The sequence below is a fragment of the Numenius arquata genome, chromosome 1, assembly GCF_964106895.1.
Source record: "Numenius arquata chromosome 1, bNumArq3.hap1.1, whole genome shotgun sequence".
NCBI lineage: Eukaryota > Metazoa > Chordata > Aves > Charadriiformes > Scolopacidae > Numenius > Numenius arquata.
Window position 1 is genome coordinate 67,139,836 of NC_133576.1, and position 24,524 is coordinate 67,164,359.

The following is a 24,524-nucleotide window of genomic DNA, read 5'->3' on the forward strand; positions in this document are numbered from 1 at the left end:
TGGAAAGCTCATTCTTGCTTCTACACCTCTTACATACATCCTTTGGCACTGGAGCTCAGTCATGAGTTCCCTCCTTCACCAAGTTGGTCTCCTGACACATCTACTTGTTTTCTTGTATGTCTGGATAGATCTTTCTTGTGCTTAGAGAAGACTGCTGTTAAAGTCCTGCTAGCTCTCCTCAGCAATTCCGCTCTTCAGACTTTTCAGAGTAAGTAGAAACCTGCTCTCCTGAAGTCCAGGACCAGAAAGCTACTTCCTTCCTTCACTCCTCTCAGAATCTCAGTCACCACTATTTCACAGCTACTACAGCCAATGCCACCATCAATTGTCACATCCCTACAGGTTCTTCCTTGTTTGCGAACAGCAAATCCAGGAGATGCCAAGTATCTCCCTCTTTTGCCCACCTGTCTTTCCTAAAGGACCAGCAATCATCCACACAAGAATGCCAGCCACACAAGCTATTCCACCACAACTCAGTTATTCCAGTGATAATTCCAACATCATTTTCCATAGCTCACTCCCCGTTTCCATACTCACAACTTGCACAGAAAGTGAGTTGACTTAGCTGATTTTAAATGGGCTAACATGTGTGAAACTTAATTACTCTGCTAAGTGCCCAGCATGCAAGCTCCTCAAAACTCTGAATTTATAGCAATAATATGTTTAAGAGATGGAAACATCTGCTTTTCCTACACAAGATTTTTAACTTTTGAAGTCCTAAAATTAATTCCACCCGGTGTGGGCTTTTTGTCTCCTGCCTCAGTCTGCAGAAGTTGCAGATGATTTTGGATGCGAAGAAGTTTTTAGGCACTACAGGTAAAACATAAAACTAACAGATTGAGCAAATAATTATTTTAAGCATTTTTACCTCCTGTTTTTCTTAGCATTTCCATTCAATTCTCATTCAGCGATCTTTAAGATATCTCCCACAGCAGACTACAACTCTAGCAGCAGAAATTAACTGCTGCTTTTAAAATTAGAACATGTTGTGAAATTACCCATTTCTGTAAGCTCTTCATTTAGCTCCTGAAGCCAAAAGATGTCCATGTCATCCAAGTCATAGCGACACACAGATTCTGCCAATTCCAAAATGTTGATGTAACCTGGTTCTGTGGGCTCTTGGCTGGAACAGTGGATGTATTTTCTGGGTCGTGTATACAGTACTTCTTTCACTTTTTCTGCTACAACCCTAGAGTGAAAGTTAAAAAAGAAATAGAGAAGTTACAGCTTTTTAAGAGCCATCCTTGAAAGACATTAAATATTTGCTCTAAGTGTGAAGAAACCTAGTGTTTCATAGATTTTAAACTAGCCAGTAAGCGTAGCCAGGCTAGGGACACAGGATGCGGTAAATGTCATTTCTTCACACAAAATGTGCTACTGCACTGTATGTTGCTACACATACAAAATCCTTTTTAAAATGGAAGCCTGTGCGTATGATTTTTGATTTAACAAATGCTACTAGCGCGATGATGCAAGTGTTTCTGAAACCCACAGAAAGTATTATGCACAAACCCTCTACAATCTTTGTTCTATATTCTTCTCAAATGATGGAAAGAAATCTTGCCAACTGATTTCTTGAAAATACCAGCTTTTTCACAAAAGCTTAATTTATTCTACTGCAGTGTGTGTAGCAGGGGGAGAAATGCTTGCTCTTCACTTAGGATAAACAGTCTACCCTTATTTTATAAATGACATTTTATCCACATTACAAGTGTATTATTTTCGTGATGTAAGAACCATTCTGATGCCAAGCAAAAACATAAAGGGAAAAAAACAGCTACAAATCATTCAGGAAGCAAGAGAGAAAAATATTGGTGTTTTCAATATTTGATTATTTAAGAGATAAAACTCAGCGTTTGATTAGTAAACTAGCCTATGGGAATGGAAAGACTGACCTTAGTTAGATAAAGTCAATCTTTCTCTGAATTCAGTGCAAGAGGCCCTGCATGTGAAAGGAAGCCAGGGAGATACTGAATGGAATGGTGCCATGTGTGAGCAGCTCTGCATGCTTTCTGGAGCTAACCCTCCACAGGACAAGGAGAAAAGAAAAGCTGTGGGAAATAAGGCAAGAGGAGTAAAGAAAGGAGCAGGCAGCAGTCAAGCAGTATCCCCCATAATTCTTACTGGACAACGTGGGTTGTCAATGTTAGCACAAACAATGTTCTTCTGCCATTCCTCTTCCGCCTTCACCTTGCTCATTTTTCCCTCTCATTCCCTTATGAGCTTTTCTTTTCTATGGTCCAGCCAAATCTATAGCAATTTTTCCCTCTAATGTAATACTGCTGGTATGAGATGCAATATATTTATTTTTAATAACTTGGTACTGACAATAGCCCCAGTGGAAATTAAATTATGCTGGCATCAGCGCTTTCACTGGACAATTCATTTATCTTCGTCTCAAAGACCACACTGGCAATAACATTTCTATGTCGAAACACGCTCTGTTTCCACCAGGAAAGGTTGCAGGACTACTGGGTTATGTTTTCCTAGTCTAAGCACAGTGTGAGAGAACAAAAGGTTATCTATTTATCTCCTGAAACTGAGATCACTGAACTTCTGGAATGTTAAGCTGTTATGTGTGGCAAGAGACCCCAGAAAGGGTTAAAGCTTTGACAACAATAACCAAAATTATACAGACAAGTGAATAACTTTATCAGGTATCAGTAACTACTGTGTGCCTACTGCTCTATACCACCATGCTTTATAGAGGAACCTTTCAAGGAACACGTATCAGATTTCGGTTTATTTTTAATTTATTAAACTCGCCATACTCAAATGAGAAAACAGATTTTAATCCACAGCACTGTGTGACTCAGGAAAAAAGATCCCCTTTTAAAATCACAATGTAGATACTATAACAGTGTAGAGATAGAACTAGATCTGGACTAAAGTGCCACGGAAATGTTTTCCAAATTGGTACTTGTTTGGTTTAAGAACATGCCTGAAGGTTGCTGCATTGGAGATTTAAATATAATAACACAGAAAAGCCGACTGCATTTAGACAACCTTTTTTTTGAGACATCTTCTCTAAGTTGACGTTTTGTACACATGATCTGTGTCTGATCACCAGTACCTGAGAGAAGGCTGTGGAATAGTTTCTGGACTGGCTGGAACTTGAACCCCTTTCTCCCATTCTTGTTTCCAAGTGTCCGCAAAGATATAATATTCATCAGGGTTAACATGGTGAGAATCTGGTAGTTTCATGGCACTAATGAGATCCTTGCGGAACACCTGCAAGAAACACCAGGGAAAAGAGTGGCTTGAGAAAGAGTGTTGAACTAGAGGAAGTCGTAGGTATTTTTCTTAATCCACACTGAAACAATGCATATACCTTGATAATTTTTTTAAACAGTACCAACACACAAACAAGTCAATTTGAAATTATGTAGATCATTAACTCTCAGTGTATCAGATGCAGTATGACAAAAAGTTTACATTAACTCAAAACCACGCTGCTGCCCGAAGGTTAATCAGAAGGAAGAAGGCTGTTAAAGGTGACCAGGGAGAGGGGAAGGAGGCCTGCATCTGATTTAAGACTCCTCACCATATCACTTTCAAACAGCTTATTTTACTCGCCAGTCTGTAGGCTTTAGCCCAACTTAGATACAAGGTAGCATATCCTTTTCTTTCACTCAGTTTAGCTACTTTAAACCGTCATACTCATCACGGGCTAACGAACAGTTGCCATGGCGAAACTGATGTACAGGCACTTGCTCATTTATTAAAGCCACTTCAAGTTTTACTGGTTGGGATCTCTGGGATCAAAGATGAACAGCTGCCTTTGCTGAAACATGAGACCCGGGATGCTCCATGCCTGAAACCCAGTGATGCAGGCACAATGACACAACCCAGCCTCAGCATCCTTTAGCAAATCTATACCACAAAACACCATGTGAAACAAAGCAAACCCATCAGTGACAAACCTCCAGCCACAACATTCAACTCGGCTCCAGAGGATTAAGTTTTTCTGAGCATGCAAACATGATTATCAGTCATCTCAAAGCTTACTTAATGTCAATGTCTGCCAAATGCAGGTGTATACAGTTTAAATAAAGGGCATACACATCCTTTGTGGTTTTTTTTTTTTCTTCCACTGCTACATTGCACCAGTTTAACATTCATAAAAGCAAAACAGTGACTGCGGCTTGGTGTTAGGGAGACATCACAACTAATTAACTGTATTATCATAACAAGAAATCAAATCCTCAAAGGGCAATAAAATGAAACAGAAAATATCCCTGCAATAAGCTGTGGCAGGTTGAACTCTCTTCTTACTAATTCAGTTTTATAGCCAAAGAGTAATAAAATATCTCAGAGCCAAATATCTTCATGTACCCTTTTCAATTTGACAGCACCAGACCGGTTATGCCTACTGCAAAAATTCTCAGCTGTTCTTGGAAATCGTCAAAGTAAACATTATTAAAAATGGCTCTATGCTAAAAACAGGTATTGAAGTAGGCTGCTGGTGACCTGGAACACTGGTGTTACTTCATTGTGTCCTACAACGGCATCTCACATGGGCTGCTGGGAGAGCAAGCTGACCGAGGGAACACAAAATCACAGCCTCAAGGCTCTCTTATTTGCTACTGATGTGTTATCTGCTTTGGTTCAGACCAGACTGTTCCCTGTTGTCTTCGGTGTAAAACTCCTCAGGTACCTAACAGGCCTGTATTAAAATCTGAATGACAAGAGTGACAGCATTAAGACTGCAAGCATCCATTTTTTTCAAAGCAGTATGTGTACACAGCAAAAAAAAAAAGTAAAATTATTTATGCCACATAAAAGGTATTTTCATTTTCTGTGTTACAGGTACAGAACCAGGATTATGAGAAACAAAATAACATGGCACAATTCTAAAGAACTCCAGAAGGAAAAAACAGTCCAATAAATGAGACATGCAATAACTGGTTTAATTATCAGAAAAGATATTCCTCAAACCTTATCTGAGGTAAGTGCTTTACAAACTACTTTTTAAGCCACTGACAGAATATAGAAGTAGAGTGCTTCATATCAAACCCACTATTTCTTAAACACTAGATGAAAAACGCTAATAAAAGTATCAGTATTCTAACTACATTGCTTAGCAGCAAATTCATCTTCTGTTCATCCATTATGTATGCGAACCGTATCATCTCTAGTTTTAGAGCACAAATCCCCTGGAGCATGGACTTTTTTTGTTGTGTTTTTGTCTGTTGTACAGTACTGACCACACCATCACCACACCGCAATATTAAGTTTTCCGCTTCAGATTTCTAAAATTTACAATAGAGGTACCACTGAAGGTCAAAGATTTAACCAATATAAACACCACTGCTGAAACCTTAAGGAACCCCAAAACTCAACCAAGATTTCCTAAGAGTTGCCTATTTATACTTGTGATAACAGTGCAATCGAGTATTTCCTGCAGACACTTGGAATCATTACAATCTCCAACTCTCATCATTCTTCATTTCTTCACATGCGGCCGAGCAGGTTCTTCCAACAGTAAAATACTCTCAGAGGACAACGTGTGAGAACACTCACTCTATATTTCCTTTGTTGTGGAAGCAAACCAAAACACCCAGGGGACCCAGAGAGTTTTCTGACAAATCAAGTGAATTTTACTTCAGCAGTCAGCCTCAAGGCTATGAACTAATCAACAAAGAGCAGACATGTGCCTCCAGGATTTAGATAGCCAGCTTTTCCTCATGGTTGTTTCTTTTTGTACACTTATTTGAAAAACAATACCGCTCCTTTACTAACCGCATCCATAAAGAAACAACTAGTCCGCTCCACAGCAAATACTCTCCCCTCTCAGCAAGGACCCCCTTCACTTCCACAGTTAGGCCATGAAGTGCAGTGGTCATCTTTCAGTCACCCAAAAGCAGTTCTATTTCTTACCATACAACAACCCTTTGGCTTGATTTTAATATCATCTGTAATATCACACATATTGAGAAGACCTGAAAAATTAGCATGCCAGGTCTAGGCTAGTAAGACGTTCCCATCCGGAATCACCCCTCAAGAGCAGACTCAGGTAGCTCTGCCTATCTTTACCACGACAGAGAAGAGCCTTACCAACTGCAGCCAGCAGAGCCAGGTCCATTACACACAGAAGTGGGAAACTCCCCGCCGCTGTAAGCATTCACAGAAGTTACTGTGTGACAGTGGAATTTTTAAAAAAATATTTTTAGCAATTGAAGGCACGAAAGAAGAGATGAGTTTTAGCCCTGCTTACCACACAAGACTGCTTCATCTGAACTTCCCATTCCATTTTCCTGCCAGGAATTTTCAGTTTTGGCTGAAAACAGTGCAGCACTGAGTGAATGACGTCAATGAAAAATGTGGTTTTTCTTATGTCATAATCGTCATCATCTTAAGCATTTTTTTAAGAAACTCTAATAGTTATTTCATGCTTTAGAACTGGGGCTTAAATCTAGAAGAGGAGATCTTGTTCCTTGGTCAAGATTAGCTTTTTGCGCTGCAGTAAAAGCCTACCTGGATTTGCTGACGCAATGAGAATTTCCAAGTTACCTCCGCAGAGACACACTGCCATCTCGAAAGCCTTTAAAGACTAAATTCTACAAAAATTCTTTAGAAATAAGGATGCTCTGCTCCCCCATGGTACTAATACACCAAACAACAATGATGTCATGGAGCTGTGGAAGGAAAGATATGGTTCATATGTTTTATTTGTTTTTCAGACTTCTGAGTCCTATTTGGAAGTTATGTCAGAAAACTATGTCCAGAGAAAATTAACTTCTTAGAATCCATTTATAAATGCTACACCAAACACCGTCTATGACTTTAACCCGAACTCCTTCTGGAAGCACTCAATGAAAATTCAATATGTAATCTTTCTCACGGGACCCTCCCGTGCTTACTCTGTGAATAAATCAAGCCTGTGAAACAGACAACACTCTTTTGTGTGAAGTATCCTTATGCACTAAAGATATCAGGGAGGATACACGTAAGAAGGAAGAAAATAAAAGAAGAGAAGGAAAGAGAAGGAGAGAAAAGAGAAGGAAATAAAAAAAGAAAAAAAAGAGAAAAAAAGAGAAAAAGTCAAACACGTTTTCCAATAACCATATGCAAGCTACTACTGAAACTGACTGATGTCATTGCTCATTCACCTTGTCTTGCCCAAATGCATGTGTGAGAGAAAACATTGTGTCATCTCTTAAAAATGGGAAGAAAACCAGTATTTCTTGTGACACTCTAAGCTTTTTGGATACTTCGACCACCTGCTTACAAACCCCCAGCAACAGCAATGCCAAGCTGTGTGCCTAGGCCATGACTGGGAATCACACCTCAAAGGTTTAAGGAAATTCTGAGTTAACTGCTCTGTCATTACAATTGGAGCAGGATTTCTGCTGGATTGCATCCAACTGCTTCAGTCCTAAGGCTTCCCCTGCTCCCGGCAGAGCCCAAGCGAGTCAGCAACACGTGTTTCAGATCCTCATGTGCACCGCTTACCCACTGCTCCAGAAACACAGAGCCATGATTTTTAAAAGGCAGGAGGGAACTACTATGTTCCATCCTGTCCCCCCGTAAGAGTATACTCTCAGAAATCTTTCACAGAAAAGAGTGTGGAAAGAGGGCCAATATGCTCTCTAACCAGAGAAAGGTGAAACAGCTCATATTTTCCTGGATTTTTGATCTCCTTCACAACCCATCTTGAAGGCTAACTTTGAAATTCCTCATGCCAAGCACTCAAACTACAGTAAGCCCTTTCTGTAAAGTCTAAAGTAAATTACCCAAGAGTTTTTCATCATGTTTGGGGTCAAATCATGTTTTTTTATTCACCTTTGAAAGGATCCAGGAACTTTTTTAAATTCCCATAAGCACCCATAAGCATTAAAGTTTACTCTACTATTGTAGCTCTCAAGTAGAACACCCTCAGCAAAATTTAAACACACTTATAAAGCAGCAGTTTACACCTAAAATCACCTCATAAATAATAAAACAAAAGCCAAATCTTGGTATGACCTATCACAAGTGTCATATAGCCACACAGTATCTGAGCACAGTTTAATCTTTGTATAGATGTTTCACAGTATATGCGAAAAGACTCCCCATTCACGAAGGATGAAGAACTAAGGACAGTATTTGGTGGGCTCATCCTGGAAAGGTACAATTTTTCTTATTAATATGTTGCAATCTGGGCATGAAGTTTCTGAATTAAAGCACCTTATTAGAGAGGAGTCTAGAGACTCAAGACGGTGGATTTTTTTTGGTTTGGTTGGAGTGTTTTTTGGCAGCGAAGTAAATAAAAGGCAATGTAATTTTAAAATGGAAATGAAGCTACAGTTCCAGGCATGTATACTGACTGGACTGAAAAGCTTGATATGTTAAAAAAGCTGGGACAGACAGGAGTAAGCATAGCAATAAATCTGTAGTTCTCAAACATCCACACAATTTGGACATGCACTGCAGTAAATCCCGATGTTTGAACCCCTACTCCCCAAAACTATTGTTATGGATTATCCAGGACTCAAGGAAGTGAAATATTGTGCTTTTCTTTTAAGTTGCCATGAATCTTCCTAGCCTCCTTTACGAGCATGTACAAGAAAAGCCAAGAAATCAGATACTAAACCAAGCCTACCTAACATGATACCTCTGACAGTATCTCATAAGCCAGAAGAATGTACAAGAACACGTCAAGTTTCCTTCTGGTTGCTAGTCAGACATAAGCTTCAGATTTTTGGATTAATCCTAACAATCAATTTTTTAAATGGTATTAATTTATACAGATATTTAGAAAAATCTGTACTCATTATCATCTGTCCAATTCCTTTTTTAATCTTGTTTAATTCTCAGTCTCAACAACTTCCTGCAGCAGATGAGCTTCATAGTATAATTACATGATGCATGAAAAGGATATCCTTTTAATTGCTACAGATTTCCTAACTTTTGGCCTCATTCATTTTCCCCCGCCTTTCCTTCCCAATTCTTCTATCACAAGGATGGACAGAACTTAAGCTCTACCTCCGCTGTTTCCAGACCATTCATATTTTACTGTTACAGCTGCTCATTCACTTCCAAAGGTAAAATAGCGCAGCCTTTCCACAAGCAAGTTTTCCCATGCCCTTATGCATTTGGGTCACCTCTTGCTGAAGAGTTCAAATCGCCCAAGTACCTCAAAGCAAAAATAGATCCTAAAAATAACCAATGAGGTTGCACCTCTGACTTACATAGAAGTATTGTAAATTTATTTTTTTTCATCAACTAACTCAAGCAGGCTAAAAAGCAGCCCATTGAAACTCACAAGGCACGTTCACCAGAGGTCTTGAGAAGCCTGTACACATGTCCAAGTTAATTCAGAATTTTTTTAAGGTAAGCACATGCATAAAGCTAACAGTCTCCTATTCTGTGTTTGTTATGGTTTGAGGAACCCACAATAGTTTATTATCATTTAGACAAATTATTCTATCATATGATGACCCCTCCCCACCTGGGAGGGCGAATCACAGAAAAAACATGGAAACCCAAGGGTTTAAATATAAACAGATTTAATAGAATAAGACTAAATAATTAACATTAGTAGTACTAAAGAACCAATATTGATCCCGATACCAACATAGAATCATAGAATCGTCTAGGTTGGAAGAGACCTTTAAGATCATCTAGTCCAACCATCAACCTAACTCTGATAAAAAACCAAAAGAAAACCACACAACACCCCCCCCCTCCAATTACCAAACTATGTCTCTAAGCGCTATGTCAACCAGTCTTTTGAACACCTCCAGGGATGGTGCCTCAACCACTTCCCTGGGCAGCCCATTCCAATGCTTGATAACCCTTTCAGTGTAAAAATTTCTCCCGATGTCCAATCTGAACTTCCCCTGTGCAACTTGAGGCCATTTCCTCTTGCCCTGTTGCCTGTGACTTGGGAGAAGAGACTGACCCCCACCTCTCTACACCCTCCTTTCAGGTATTGTAGAGAGCGATAAGGTGTCCCCCCCTCAGACTCCTTTTCTCCAGGCTGAACAACCCCAGCTCCCTCAGCCGCTCCTCATAAGGCTTACTCCCCAGACCCCTCACCAGCTTCACTGCCCTTCTCTGGACCCGCTCCAGCACCTCAATGTCTTTTTTTGTGGTAAGGGGCCCAAAACTGGACACAGCACTCGAGGTGGGGCCTCACCAGTGCCAAGTACAGGGGGACGATCACCTCCTGAGTCCTACTCATCATGCTGTTCCTGATACAGGCCAAGATACTGTTGGCTGCCTTTGCCACCTGGGCATGCTGCCTGCTCATGTGCAGCCGACAGTCGATCAGCACCCCCAGGTCCTTTTCTGCCGGGCAGCTCCAGCCACTCTGCCCCAAGCCTGTAGCGCTGCATGGCGTTGTTGTGACCCAAGTGCAGGACCCAGCACTTGGCCTTGTTGAACCTCAACCCATTGGCCTTGGCCCATCAATCCAGTCTGTCCAGATCCCTCTGCAAAGCCCTTCTACCCTCCAGCAGGTCGACACTCCCACCCAACTTGGTGTCATCTGAAAACTTACTGAGGGTGGACTCGATCCCCTCATCCAGATCATTGGTGAAGATGTTAAAGAGAACCAGCCCCAATACCGAGACCCGTGGGACACCAACTCGTGACCAGCCGCCAACTGGATTTAACTCCATTCACCACCACTCTCTGAGCCCAGCCCTCCAGCCAGTTTTTAACCCAGTGGAGAATATTCCCATTCAAGCCACGGGCAGCCAGTTTCTCCAGGATACTGTGGGAGACTGTATCAAAGGCCTTGCTAAAGTCCAGGTAAACAACATCCACAGCCTTTCCCTCATCCACCAAGCCAGTCACTTTTTCATAGAAGATCAGGTTTGTCAAGCAGGACCTGCCCCTCATGAACCCATGCTGGCTGGGCCTGATCACCTGGGCGTCCTTCATGCTCTGTATAATGGCACTCAAGATGATCTGCTCCATGACCTTCCCAGGCACCGAGGTCAGACTGACAGGCCTGTAGTTTCCTGGATCATCCCTCCGACCCTTCTTGTGGATGGGAGTCACATTTGCTAGACACCAGTCAGCTGGGACCTCCCCAGTTTGCCAGCACTGCTGGTAAATAATGGAAAGTGGCTCAGTGAGCACTTCCGTCAGCTCCCTCAGTACCCTCGGGTGGATCCCATCTGGCCCCATAGACTTGTTTATATCCAGGTGTTGGAGCTGGTTCCTCACCACCTCCCTTTGGATTGCAGGGGCTTCAGTCTGCTCCCCGCCCCTGTCTGCTAGTTCAGGGGTCTGGGTACTCAGGGAACAACCTACTCCGCTGCTAAAGACAGAGGCAAAGAAGGCATTCAGTACCTCAGCCTTCTCCTCATCCTTTGTCACTATGTTACCTCCCGCATCCAATAGAGGATGGAGATTCTCCCGAGTCCTCCCTCTTGTTACTAATATATTTATAGAAATTCTTTCTATTGTTTTTAACATCCAAGGCCAGGTTAAGTTCTACTTGGGCTTTGGCCTTTCTAATCTTTTCCCTACGTAGCCTTGCAACACCTTGTAACCTTCCTGAGTGGCCTGCCCCTTTTTCCAAAGCCCATAAACTCTCCTTTTTTCCCCCTGAGTTGTAACCATATCTCTTTGTTCAGCCAGGCTGGTCTTTTCCCCCCGACGGCTTGCTTTACAGCACACAGGGACGGCCTCCTCCTGCAATTTTAAGACTTTCTCCTTGAAAAACGTCCAGCCTTCCTGGACTCCTCTGCCCTTCAGGGCTGCCTCCCAAGGGACTCTGTCGAGCAGGCTCTTGAAAAGACCAAAGTCTGCACTCCGCAAGTCCGTGATGGTAGTCCTGCTGGCTCCCCTGAGAATTGAGAACTCTATCATTTCATGGTCACATATAAAAAAATATACAAGGATTATACTCAGCAATTACACCCATAGGAAGCTGTGCACTCCCAGCAGTGGACAGCAAATGTGGGACACTGCAAGTGCTACAGCTTCAGGAGGAAGGGAAGGCCTCAGGGGTCTGGCACCCGGACAAGAAGTTCTCAAGATCACAGCCATCAACAGAGAACTCCTCAGAAAACTTTCTAATTTATATTGAATGTGACGTTCATGGTATGAAATAATCCTGTTGGCCAAGCCTGGGTCAAGTGCCTGGGTCTCGCTTCTCCTCATGCCTGCACCTGGTGAGCCTGAAAACACTGAGACCTTGAAACCCACATACCATAGCTGGCTATGAAGTAAATATTTTCACAAATTCAGACACTAGAGTCTTCTGAAAGTGAAGTTTTCCCAAGCATTAGAAGAGACCTTATTGAAAAGTAAAATTACTGAGAAATTAGTCCTGTGTCGCTCAAACCAGGACAGCACGGTGCATGCAAAGCATTATGATTTAACCACGTTGCCCATTCACTCACAGAACAAACCCGACCACTTTCAAACTGCAAAAAGAATCCATTTTCTGCCAAGAGTCTAGTCTTACAGGGTGCTCCCCGGGATCAAGACCTACGATTTATGTGGCAGTTAAATGCCACTAAAAAAAAGTTTCACATACCAAAGTAATAAAAGCAGACCATTTACTTGTGGAAGACAAGCTACATTTCACATGATAACACAGCTGTCGCTATGAGCAACAAGGGATTAAAAAACTACCATTGCTGTGAGATTCAAAACCCAATTTGTGAAGACAGGTAAAATACTGGCATCTTCTATGTGAAGGGTTAAAAAAAAGCACAATGCTAACTTAACTCCTTTACAGTTTCAAGAGGGATGGAGGATTGGATTAAAAAAAAAACACCTATATATAGCTTTGAATGTTATAAAGATCTCTTAGGCTCTTTTGCGACCCCACTAGCCTAAGGGAAAAGAAATGGTCAGTCATTCAGTAGGGTCCAGCTAATAGGTTTTCCCTGCAAAAATGATTCCAGCTCCTCTGCCATCATTTTCTGCTGCAGCTTCCACGGAGACAGGAAACTGCAAAGTACAGGCTTCATGCTGAGCCAGACATCCAAATGCCTCCTACCCTGCTACTCCCACACAGCCTACTGCTCAGGCCTGCCAGCCCCTCCTGTCTACATTTAAATCCACGAGGGGCAACACCACAAATGGCATGTGGCCAACATAATCATAAAGGTCCGAAAAACTGCTAAGACTGATACTTCTGGTGTCCCTGTAACCTTAACACAATTTATTTATTCAAAGTAAACGCTAAAGCTAATCAGATAGCAGAATTTTTAAGTCACCATTTCAGTAGTTTGTGGTAGACTGCAATCCAGAAGAAGAGCACCAAGAAAGAGCCATAGTCTTGCTTTTGAAATTACGTAGAGAAACACCATGGTCTGAAGAAGCATCATTATAAGCTTGCCTTGTTCTCATCTTCTTCTCCAAGGAGAAGAATGGGTTAAGCAGACCACAGGTCCGACCCAGTAACATCCCTTCTGCATTGATGTAAACCCCTCAGGTAAGGCAGGCCCTGGGAATGAGAGCCTGACTTTGCACTCTAACACTGCACCCCTTTGCCCCACAGTAACACCAGAGGACCTCGCTCCACTGAGGCTATCCCCATGCTTGCCTCCATCCTGAAGCACCTGGTAGGCAGTTCAAGGCAGAGCAGTCTTCAAATGCAGCTGCTCATCATTTTTTATAGGCAACCACAGAGGACCATGGCATGTACAGACAAGTCCTGTGAAGCAAGTGACAGATACACTAACTTGCTTGATGGTCACAGTAGCAAAACTAAGCTTTTATTTGGAGAGAGAACCCAGGTACTTGGGTTGTACTGGAGATGGTTGCGGAAGTGGAAAAAAGCCTATGTATTCACATGGAATTTAATTGAGAAAGCCAGGCTTACTGGCATGAAAGAAAAATTAATGTATGAAGACCATAAGCAAAAATATTCCCAAACAGCTATTTATAGCTTTGACCTTTTAGATTTTCTGCATCACTAACTCAAGAAACAGCCTGCTGCCTGGCAAGCAGAGGTGAATGAAAGGAGTGCAATGCCAACTTGTTAAAGAGAGCCCTTGCTAAAGGGATGCTGTCAGCCTGAAATTTTAAATTTCTATCTAATAGATATCAGGCAACTATTACTACAAAAAACTTGGGAATTACAACTTGATTTTTGGAAGGGTGAGCGGTGGGGTCTCTTTTCAGTCTTTGCTTTACACCCTTGTCACCACTTGGTGCATAAATAATCAATTTCAATGCTCTGCTGACAACAGCGTTTCATGTAATACACTCTCCAGCATATGCTTTTCAAGGGGTTGGAAGGAGTGCTTGATTCTAGCAGAAGGACAGAAAAAACTAGAAGGATAGCCAAGAGTCTTAGGTACAAGTGGTACAGATTATTACTGTCACTTTCCTCTCCATTCCCTTTCCGAGAGCACTTTTATTCTTTCAGGTTCTTTTAAATATTGTACTTGGGACACTCCTCCAGAAGAGGGCATATTCTAAAGCTTGAGATTTATTTCTTCCTCTACTCCCTTGCTCCCTCCCCGCCCTGCTTTTTCCTTTTTTTTTTTTTTTTCCTGGGAGGGGGATCTTAAATGAAAGATGACAAAAAGGTCCCAGTATTACTGGAAAGTTGATTTTATTAAAGACGTTTCCTTAATTCCAAGTGTATATTCCACATTTCATTCTTCAAAGTTTCGTGTTTTCAAGCATTAAAGGACTCAAGATTTTGTCTTGAAACAGGTAGAAAGCAGCAAAGAAGATCTCAAGAGGAGGAAATGAAAACATTGCTCATTTTAATTCCTATAAATTACATAAACAGAACACTTGTATGCTATATACACGGACCACATCTTCATAATTATTGTTTATAATGTACATAGGCTAATAAAGACAGCATGGGGCAAAGGCAAAAAAAACAGTAATAGGACAATCCCTAAGAGGAAAAGGTACAAGAAGAAAGCTGGATGGCTGAGCAGAAAGAAGGGATTGGTAAGGGACTAGCACTGAGGTGTATTTGAAACAGCAACAAGTCTGCAATGTACGAGTTTTGGTTCCCATTTGCCCAGCTTCACTAGTAACAAAGCTACTTCCTAGGCAAACATGAGCAACAAGTACAAGCCCTCAGCAGCTACAAGCTGTTTTAAGATAAAAATTCTTACAGAACCATAATCCTCAGACCAACATTTTAAACGTAAAAAAAAAAAGTAGACTTCTTTTCTTAACCTTTTTGGTGGCTGTAAATAAAACACTATGTAGCTAGTTTTGGCCAATTTTGTTTTTATTGAAACATGCATGCAAGATTCTCTTCCAGAAATGAATCAGTGATTTTTCTTCAATTAACTTGCAATAAAAATTAAGCCTCCAAAGAAAGGACATATTCTCTAACATTTACCTTGTTCTTACCAAACCAAACTCATCTAGTCAGCAGCACTTAGAAAAGAAGCATCAAGTATGTTTGCTGAATAGCTTTTGCTGCACAATATATATAGTTTATGCAACCTCTCACAGGAGTACCTAAACAGGTAAAAAGCTGCTGGTATAGTATACAAAATTACTTCTGGGACAAACTCAGCTTTAATTTCTAGAGAAGCAAAGTGGATTTTGTCAGTCTTTTTTTCAGTAACCTCAGGCATCAACAGTCATACTAGCACGTTGAAGGACTCATTAGGAGAGAATGTGATAGCAAGTAAGGAGAATTAGCTACATAAAACATTTCTCCCATCTGCAGTTATTATCCAGATTCAGCCCTCAAGAAAGCAAGCATCAAATCTGGAGAAGGCAGTCAACAAATCCTCCCCCAGAAAGGGCTACCAGCGGAATGGCTGGCTGACAGGAGGGATTTGAGCATTGGTCTCTGCATAAAAGCCAATTTATTCAATTGGTGAATACAGATCTAGTGACAGTGGTGATGGGTTCAGAAGTCCTAACAGGTGGGAATGGCAGAGTAAAAAAGCTTTATTGAAGGTAAAAAGCCAAGACTGAGAAAGTGGCAAAAGATGAATAAGCACTGTTCATACATACCCTGTCCACTTCAGTGTCCCACCGTTTTATCCTAAAGCCGAAATAAAGTATCCTTCCCATACCACACAGACCAAACACTTCTTTCTGTGGCATGCTCTCAAATCATAAGGCCATCTCAGTTTTTTCAATTTCAAAATGAGACTAAATTTCAGGGGAAGAAAGAACTACATGTTTCTGTCTGCAAATGCCATAAGTCATTTTGGGACATCAAATACAAGAGCTCCTATAATACTCGCGCAGTGGGGGAAACACAGTTTCACAGAGAATTTGACAGGTGACAAATGGACTCACTGGCATTAGTTCAAATCTCACAATTTCAAGGCTTAGAAACATGAAAACTACATGACAAAAAACTACCAACGACCAATCTTTAACCCTGATTCTTACCTCAGCAGGTTTCTTTTGTTCATTTGCTGGTGTTTTTGACTTGCTCCTGTATTTAGAACAAGAAGAAAAGGAAGTAGAAGGACCTATAAAATAAAAAAAAAAAGAAATAAAAAGGACCATTATAGATCGCTTCAATTGATTTAGTTTTTCAGTAAAACACAAGGCACTCTAATCTCTTAAATTATCATAAGTTCTTGACAACACGTGGGCAAAAAAATCTCTTAGGCAGTCTGTAGGCTTGATCACAGCTCCTCCTGTTCCACTCATTCTTTGTAAACCACAGCACATTGAGTTTATGGGTACATTCTGCTCTGCCCAATACAAGCATGAGTAAACAGAAGCAAGCAGGCAGATCACTTTCCTTCGTTTCCTTTCTAACAAAGTGGAAGGAGAAGCAACACCCAGGACAGAGTTTGCACGTGCTAAAAAAACCAACCAAACAAACAAAAAAGCAATGATTCTAAAGCATGCTGACGAGAGATGCAAAAAATTGTAGTGTGATGTCTAGATATTTCTGGCAAAACATTACTTCAAGCACAGGATACATTGATGACTCACAACAAATATGACAACGAATCATCACTATGTATAGGGTTATTAGGTAGCAGGTTTATAAGAAACAAACAAGACCCTGTCATACAGGTGGGATTTTTTGCAGATAAAATGGGAAGATGCAACCTCAGGCAGATGTGTGCCAAGGAACATTTAAAATATAACTTTACCAAATTGTATAACAGACCATAGTGGAATAGATCAAGAACCAGTATAAGATAACATAACAATCAAGATACTGGCTATAACTCTATTTTATATGTAACTCTAACATATACATGCTCAAATACCTTGCCACCCCCAGTAATTTTAAAGTAAAGTAAAGAGGCTCTGCACAAGAAGAGACAACAGGAGTCCTTTATAAAAAAACCCACCAAAACCTACAAAATAGGACACTGGACAGTAAAATTTCTCTTGAATTACAGAATTCTTTTTCCCAGCTCTGAAAGGGAAACACATACAAGTTTCTAAGTAGACTCAAAACTCTTCCCAGGTTTACAGGACACTTTGCCTCATTTTCCTCCCATAACAGGATTCAGAACACCAAAGACCACAGAACACAAAAAGAAATCAAGCAAGAAACATTTTTTTTTTTTTTTTTAAATTATAAAAGGTGAAACGGTTTGCCCTCAAACCACAGAAGGAAACCACAAGGGGGTGATAGACCAAAGAAAAACTAGTAGGTATTACTTACTCTCATTGTCTGAACTGTCACTGGTGCTTAGATGCCTGTGGCGTTTCATCCTGACGCATCCTAAAGAGAAAAAAAAAGTTGATGGCAACCATTCTACCAGAAAATCACCGACTGCTGGCTGACACCAAGCTCTTTGCACTAAAGGCAAAGCTTGTCTGAAAAGCTTTCAGGCACAGAAATAATCCCAGTTCAGCCACTACCGTTTTATTTCTGCGAGCAATTATTAGACCAAAGTACTATTTGTGAAACTGAGCGCCCTCAAAACCAGCATGCCTCCGCTGGGCAGAGCTTGCTTTAAATTTTGCAGAAAGGAGTGCAACCCGCCAGCTGATTCCCGGCAGGGCGTGAGCGGCGCTCTGCTCTCAGAGGAGACTCAATGTCCCATCTGTTCAGCCAGAGGAAGAGTTGCCATGGTGGCAGTCGCTAGCTGAGAGACGGGCGGAGGCCAGGAAATAAGGTGGATGCACAGCAAGGCAAGGATTTAGAAATATAACTCACCTTAAAAAAAAAAAAAAGGGCAAATAAACCCAAGGCATCCTTGCAAAACAAAAGGCAGATTTTAGATGGGGACATTCACAGAAAATGGTGACTGATGGCATTTAATTTAAATCATCTGACCACCACTTAGTTCACAAGAAATGTGGTTTTCAGAAATTTCAGAAGTGATCAAGGGTATTGCTGAGAAATACTTCCATGGTGCTGCACCAGTTCCATTAAAAAAAAAAGGTACTGAGCTTTTTGAAATTGGTTTTTGAACATGTAACGCATACAGAGAATAGGGAAGAAGGAAATTCTGCACCACTACTCAAAAAAAAAAGAAAAATCAAAATAGTGGTCAGCTATATATTCTAAACAAGCGTCAACAGAAATCCATATACTTCCTTTTAAGTTTTGCCATTCTATAATAGTCAATGTTACATTTGTTAAATAAGAACCAATAAGAGTTTACAATTAACAACAGTAAATGAAAGTCAACCCTATCTTTTTAATGGATTGAATGAGTAAATCAATAAAGTAGTAAAAAATGATTGTGCAAGAACAGACAACAACTTTTTCTTTTTTTCTTCTAAGCAGAAGACAGGCACAAGTAGGTTACAGACAGCTGAACCTGAAACGCCTGCAGTATTAGAAGTGCCAGCCTGGCCACACCTGAAACATAAGCAGCTTCATTTCTTAAACAAAACCACATGCCATTAAAGAAAAGCAACACAGCTAAATATCCCATTTGATAAACCCTCCACATTAGTTACTGTCCAAGGGGTATTGAGATTATCCAAAGACCACAGGACAAATAAGATTTCCAGATAAGAGAAGCCTGTCCAGAGGCTTTGAAGAGATTGCAATTGAACTGTTTGCAGCACAAGTGTTTAGTTAAGTGGAAATTTTCAGCAGCCTCTATATTTAAGAGACTGAGTTTACTGAATCTAAATGTAATTATCACTCAAAGTTTAAAACAATCCTTTTGACCTATCCGTTATAAAAGGACATTGCCCACACTCCTGAAGTTGAAAAATGAAGCAATGCATGCAGTTTTCAAGCAGGTAGATATAGAACTTCTGAGTCAGGTATTTAAACTGGGGAAGGACAGGCAGACACAGCGGTCAACAGGATAGGACATCAAAAGGTGTCACTGGTATCACTTCAGCAAGCTATAATCTTCCACTACATAACAATTAATTTCACATTAATTCACCTTCTCATAGCTCAAGCAACCTGGGGGAGGCAAGGCAGCCACACTGTGTACAAAGACCAGTGTCCAACAGAAGAGCTACATCGAAAACAAAATACCCAGAACACAACAGGACTTCACTTCCAGCTAGCAATGTAAGGTGACTTGTGCAGGCATTGGCCAGACGAAGAGAATTCCACGAATCTCTTAGGGAAAAGCTGTCTGACAGGTAGAAGACACCTGGGCCAGAAGGGCCTGTCGTCGTGCATGTTTTGGGGGCACCAGACTTGACATTAACTGCTGGGTAATGAGAGGAGGACTGGAAGAGGACTTTCATCTTGCCAGCTCATGAAATTTAAAGGCAAGGACTTTAATCAAAAGCAAATAAAATGGTATCGCTTATTTGAGAGCTTGTACTCCAGCAGCCAAACCCAACCCCCTGGAGCATACAATCCCCCCTAAAAAGGAGCAGGTTATGCCCATGGCAACATCTTCTCTGCTGGCAGTCTTCAGTTCTAAAAAGCCCTATCTTACAGGCCATTGGGCTTGTTACAAGACCTTTTGGGAGATGCTGAAAAGACGCATCCAGTGCCGAGCAGTATTCCTCGCTCCCATTTCTTCGCAAGAAATGCAAGTGCTTGCTGCTTGCTTTGTTTTTATGTTCAGATGAATTTTTGAGCAGTTGTTAAAAGGTGCTGAAAGCTTATGGCAGGCGATTCTCATTTCTTATAGTCTATATAAACACGCAGCAATAAAACCTTTTAACTCTGTACTAAAGACTGCTATCTGCAGAGCACAACATGAACATTCAATTAAAGTAGGGTCAAACATGAGGTTGAGAGAGACAACTGCAGGAGGGAACACCCAAAAAGCCTGGACTTCTGCCTGGGCAACTGAGGAAAGCAAAGAGATGTCTACTTCAAGGACAGCTTACACAGAAACAGCAAGCGTAACAAAAACTTCAGAGTAGAAAGCACACCTCGGCCAACAGCTCCATAGGAGGAAAAAAAAAAAAAAAGGCCAACCAAACCAAAACTAAAAAATAAATTAAAAATTGCATTTGAGAAATGGGTTTGTAGCAACTCAGGCAAGAGATTTACACCTCAATCATAGCAGACTGAAAAAGCAGTCACCCAGGGTAAAAGCCCTAAATAGTAATAACACTGGATTCCTGCCTGATTTTCTGCAGCAATATTAACCACGACAACAATGAATAAGAGCCTACAAAGCTACAACAAATCACAGGCATACTGTGTTCAGTAAGACAGGTTATTATTAAAGTGGCCAATGTGCTACAAGTTCGTCATACGGCCCCACATGACACAGGAGTAACAGCCTCAGCATCATTCAACAGGACCAGCTCTGCAGGGGGCTTCACTTCTGTGTTTAATAGGAGACTCCTTCGCTGTAACCTTGCTTACATTGGGACTGCCTCACGACTTCCAGCTCACTTCCACCCCAAAGCACGAGGGATCATCAGAAAGGCTCACTAACAACCCTTCTGCTCCCTAGCCATTACAGAGGGATCCCAAGCAAACACCACTTTTGCGATAAAGCTCTCGTCTCACTCACTCCTTCACCTGTCTTTGCAGAACACGGAAGGATCAGCAGCCGCTCAGTTCAGAAAGGAGATGCAAAGCCAGTCCCTTCAACATGGAAACCGATGTCAGCCTTTCCATGCTTCAGCCCAGTTCCCCAAAGCAGTCCGGCACCCTTCAGTTCATCCCTCAGCTTCAGACAATGATACTATTATCCAGGCAATATGGTCCAGAGCGAGGCTGCAAGCAACTCTGTGCCTCAATTCCTGCTTCTTCTATCTCATTTATATTTTATCGCTTTCAAAGGACTGTGAAGACATTAAAGAAACATAAAATAAATACACACACTCCGCTCCCCAAGGGCTGAATGTAGAAAGAAAGGGCAACCCACATATGTCAAAAACTCGAACCAAACAAGCAGAACTAAAAATCATAGAATTGTTTAGGTTGGAAAAGACTTTTAAGATCATCAAGCCCAACCGTTAACCTAGCGCTGCCAAAGCCACCACTAAACCATGTCTCTAAGCACCACGTCAACATGTCTTTTAAATATCTCCAGGAATGGTGACTCAATCACTTTCCTGGGCAGCCTGGTCCAATGCTTGACAACCCTTTTGGTGAAGAAAATTTTTCCTAATACCCTATCTAAACCTCTCCATGCCATTTCTTGAGGCCATTTTCCTCTTGTCCTATCACTTGTTATTTGGGAGAAGAGACCAACCCCCATCTCACTACAACCTCCTTTCAGGCAGCTGTAGAGAGCAATAAGGTCTCCCCTCAGTTTCCTTTCCTCCAGGCTAAACAACCCCAGCTCCCTCAGCCTCTCCTCATAAGACTTCTGCTCTAGACCCTTCATCAGCTTTGTTGCCCTCCTCTGGACCCGCTCCAGCACCTCAATGTCTTTCTTGTAGTGAGGAGCCCAAACTGAACACAGCTGTCATGGTTTGGGCTGGATTGGCCAATGACAAAATTACAGATGCTCTCCTTACCTCTCGCTCCAAAGAAAGGAAGAAAAGAGAGAGAGAGATTTACGAGTTTAGAAAAAACAAAACTACCTTAATAAAATATTAAAAATAAAATAAAAAGGAAATAATGAAACAGATACAGTATGTATAAATATATATACAAAACCGTATCAAGCTCCCAGGAAGATGTCACTGGCAGGCACAGGGAAAGTTCCAGACTAGTCTCAGTGGGAACTGGATTCCAGAACAGAAGGATGGGGATCGAAGGTAGAGAACTGACAGGGTCTTCCTCGGGCATCAGTCATCAAAGAAAGCAAGCCATTGAAGCAGCAGCCATTCAACACGACCCTTTGAAGAGGAGCCAACCTGACCCCTTTGATCTCTCAGCTTTTATAGTGAGCATGGCAGATGGGATGGAATAACCTATTGGTCAGTTTGGATCACCTGACATGTCCACTCCTCCCCACAGGTGCAACCCTTCCATGGGGTAAACAACCAGGTCAGCTGGTTGCCACAGCAACAAATATAAGCAAGAGCTTCTCCCACTGAACAGAAAGTTGGCTCTGCTCCACCCCACACCAGGACAACAGCATTTGAGGTGGGGCCTCACCAGTGCCAAGTACAGGGGGACGATCACTTCTCGAGTCCTGCTGGCCACACTGTTTCTGGTACAGGCCAAGATGCTGTTGGCCTTCTTGGCCTCCTGGGCACGCTGGTGGCTCATGTTCAGCTGACAGTCGACCAGCACCCCCAGGTCCTTTTCTGCCGGGCAGCTCTCCAGCCACTCTGCCCCAAGCCTGTAGCGCTGCATGGGGTTGCTGTGACTCAAGCACAGGACCTGGCCTTGTTGAACATCATACCATGGGCCTTGGCCCATCAATCCAGCCTGTCCAGATCCCCTGTCCACATAAATGCTACTTATAAAGAAAAAGATATAAGAAAAAAGATGCACCTTCATTAGGAGCATGATGGAAACCCTGGATTGCAAGCACCTAAAATCATCAGCCTCCTTCCACTTCCTTTATTTTCATTCAGACCTTTTGCAAATGTGCACACTGAATATTTTTTTTTAATTTCGAGAACTTAGTTTTAGCAGTTTAGAAAGTTTAAACTTTCTAACAGTTCCAATGTACAAGCTAAGAAAAACAGGGAGTATAAAGCAACTCAACACTGAAATACTGTTGCAGAGCGAAAAAGATAAGTGGCTCCGCCGCCCCCAAAAATGCCCCATGAAAAGCCTATTTCCCAGTCACTGAGTAATGATTCTCACTATCTTAAAAGGTAAGTAGGGGTGCTCTGGCTGTGGATTCAAAATGTGCTCAAGCCTTATGGTCAAACACAGATTATCTTAAAAATGATCATTAAAAATAAGAACATAACACACCTTAAGCTAAAGCTTTTTTTTGCCTTTTTTTTTCTTTAAAAAAAATCCACAGAAGGACTAGCAGCTGATCAATCTTGTGTATGAAGATGTTCACCTTCAAGGATCTTTTAAATGAAAATTAAAACACAGGAGTGACATTAAGAAATCACCATGTCACAAGCAAGAAGATACTCAACTCTCCATTATTGCAATGGAACATTTTCTGATGTCATTTTTAATATCAATTACCAGAGCGTTTCCTGAACTTGAACCATATTCTCCACCTGTCACATCTCTGACTTGTCAAGCCATGGCTGCATGCGTATCCCTGATCTGCCCACAACAGCTTAAGACAAGAACTGCAACTTAAAAAAGAGAAATCAGCCTCATTCTCTGTGGTCATCTAAACACCCGACCACAGGTCAAGATGCCTTGAATCCTTTGGGTGTTCAACCAAAAATAACCCCAGGAAACGCGCTCCCTTCAGCCATGGGCAGCAACATCACACTGCCAGTATTTCCCCAGCTTCCTGAATGTTGCTGCCCATATTGGGAATTTTCCCTGGAGCCAAAACCGATGCTGGATCCAGCACATCACTGCACTTTCAAGCAAAACCAGGAAAAAGCCACCCTGCTCTCACCTGACTGAAACATGGATCCCAAGCTAAGAGCAATCAACAGATCAGCTAACACTTGCAAGAATCTGACTTAAAGGATAACACTGATATTTCCAAAAATCTAGACAAGATGTCTTCTAATTATTGATTCTAAATTATGTTTGCTCTTTTTTGCTTAGTCACGAATATCTGCACCGCTGAAGCGAACAAGAAACAGCCACTTGCCTCTACCACCATTCTGTACTTTACCTGAGGAAAATCAATGTTGCACTGACTTAAGGCACTTCCCTTTTCTGAAAAGCTAGTTACTACACATTACTCAAAAAAAAAAAATAATCAGTTCAGCAGCATATGTAAACAGCAGACAGTTAACAAAATTTCAGAGCCTTAGTCAAAGCAAAAACCCATTTCAAATACCTGCAGAAACAACAGCAACAAACATTTTTCCCTTCTCAGTTTGCATCAGAATAAACAACAAAATTTACCAAATAAACTATTAAGTTTATCCTCTTGTTCAGACACATCCCTCAGCATAGTTCATGAGTAACAGAGTTAGCAGAAAGAAGGATGAGGTACCTCTCAGAGTCTGAACTTGCACAGCATGTTAGGCAAGACATCAGTGACAAGTGTACAAAATGAATCCTTAAATCCAGCCAAGATTTCTGAAGAAAACAGTATCTCCAAGGAGCAGCAGTCCTTCCTTCCTGGCTTCAGTTTGTTGCAAAAGGTTAAGCATATCCACATGTTACTCAGTACCCGTTAAGACCTATACAGAAGGAAAAGGCAACCAAGAAATTCAAGGAACTATAACACAAATATATCCTAGGCCTGTGAGATTTT

General features: G+C 41.5%; 1 protein-coding gene across 1 annotated transcript in view; it reads right to left on the reverse strand.

Moving 5' to 3' along the window:
- Positions 1-24,524, reverse strand: part of JADE3 (jade family PHD finger 3) — a 69,896-nt gene that overhangs the window by 16,800 nt on the left and 28,572 nt on the right. Inside the window, exons 3-6 of the mRNA XM_074149481.1 lie at positions 17,534-17,593; positions 16,288-16,370; positions 3,074-3,231; positions 999-1,189 (exon numbers count right to left, since the gene is read on the reverse strand). Of these exons, the coding sequence (XP_074005582.1) occupies positions 999-1,189; positions 3,074-3,231; positions 16,288-16,370; positions 17,534-17,593 (492 nt within the window). The remainder of the gene's footprint in view (positions 1-998; positions 1,190-3,073; positions 3,232-16,287; positions 16,371-17,533; positions 17,594-24,524) is intronic.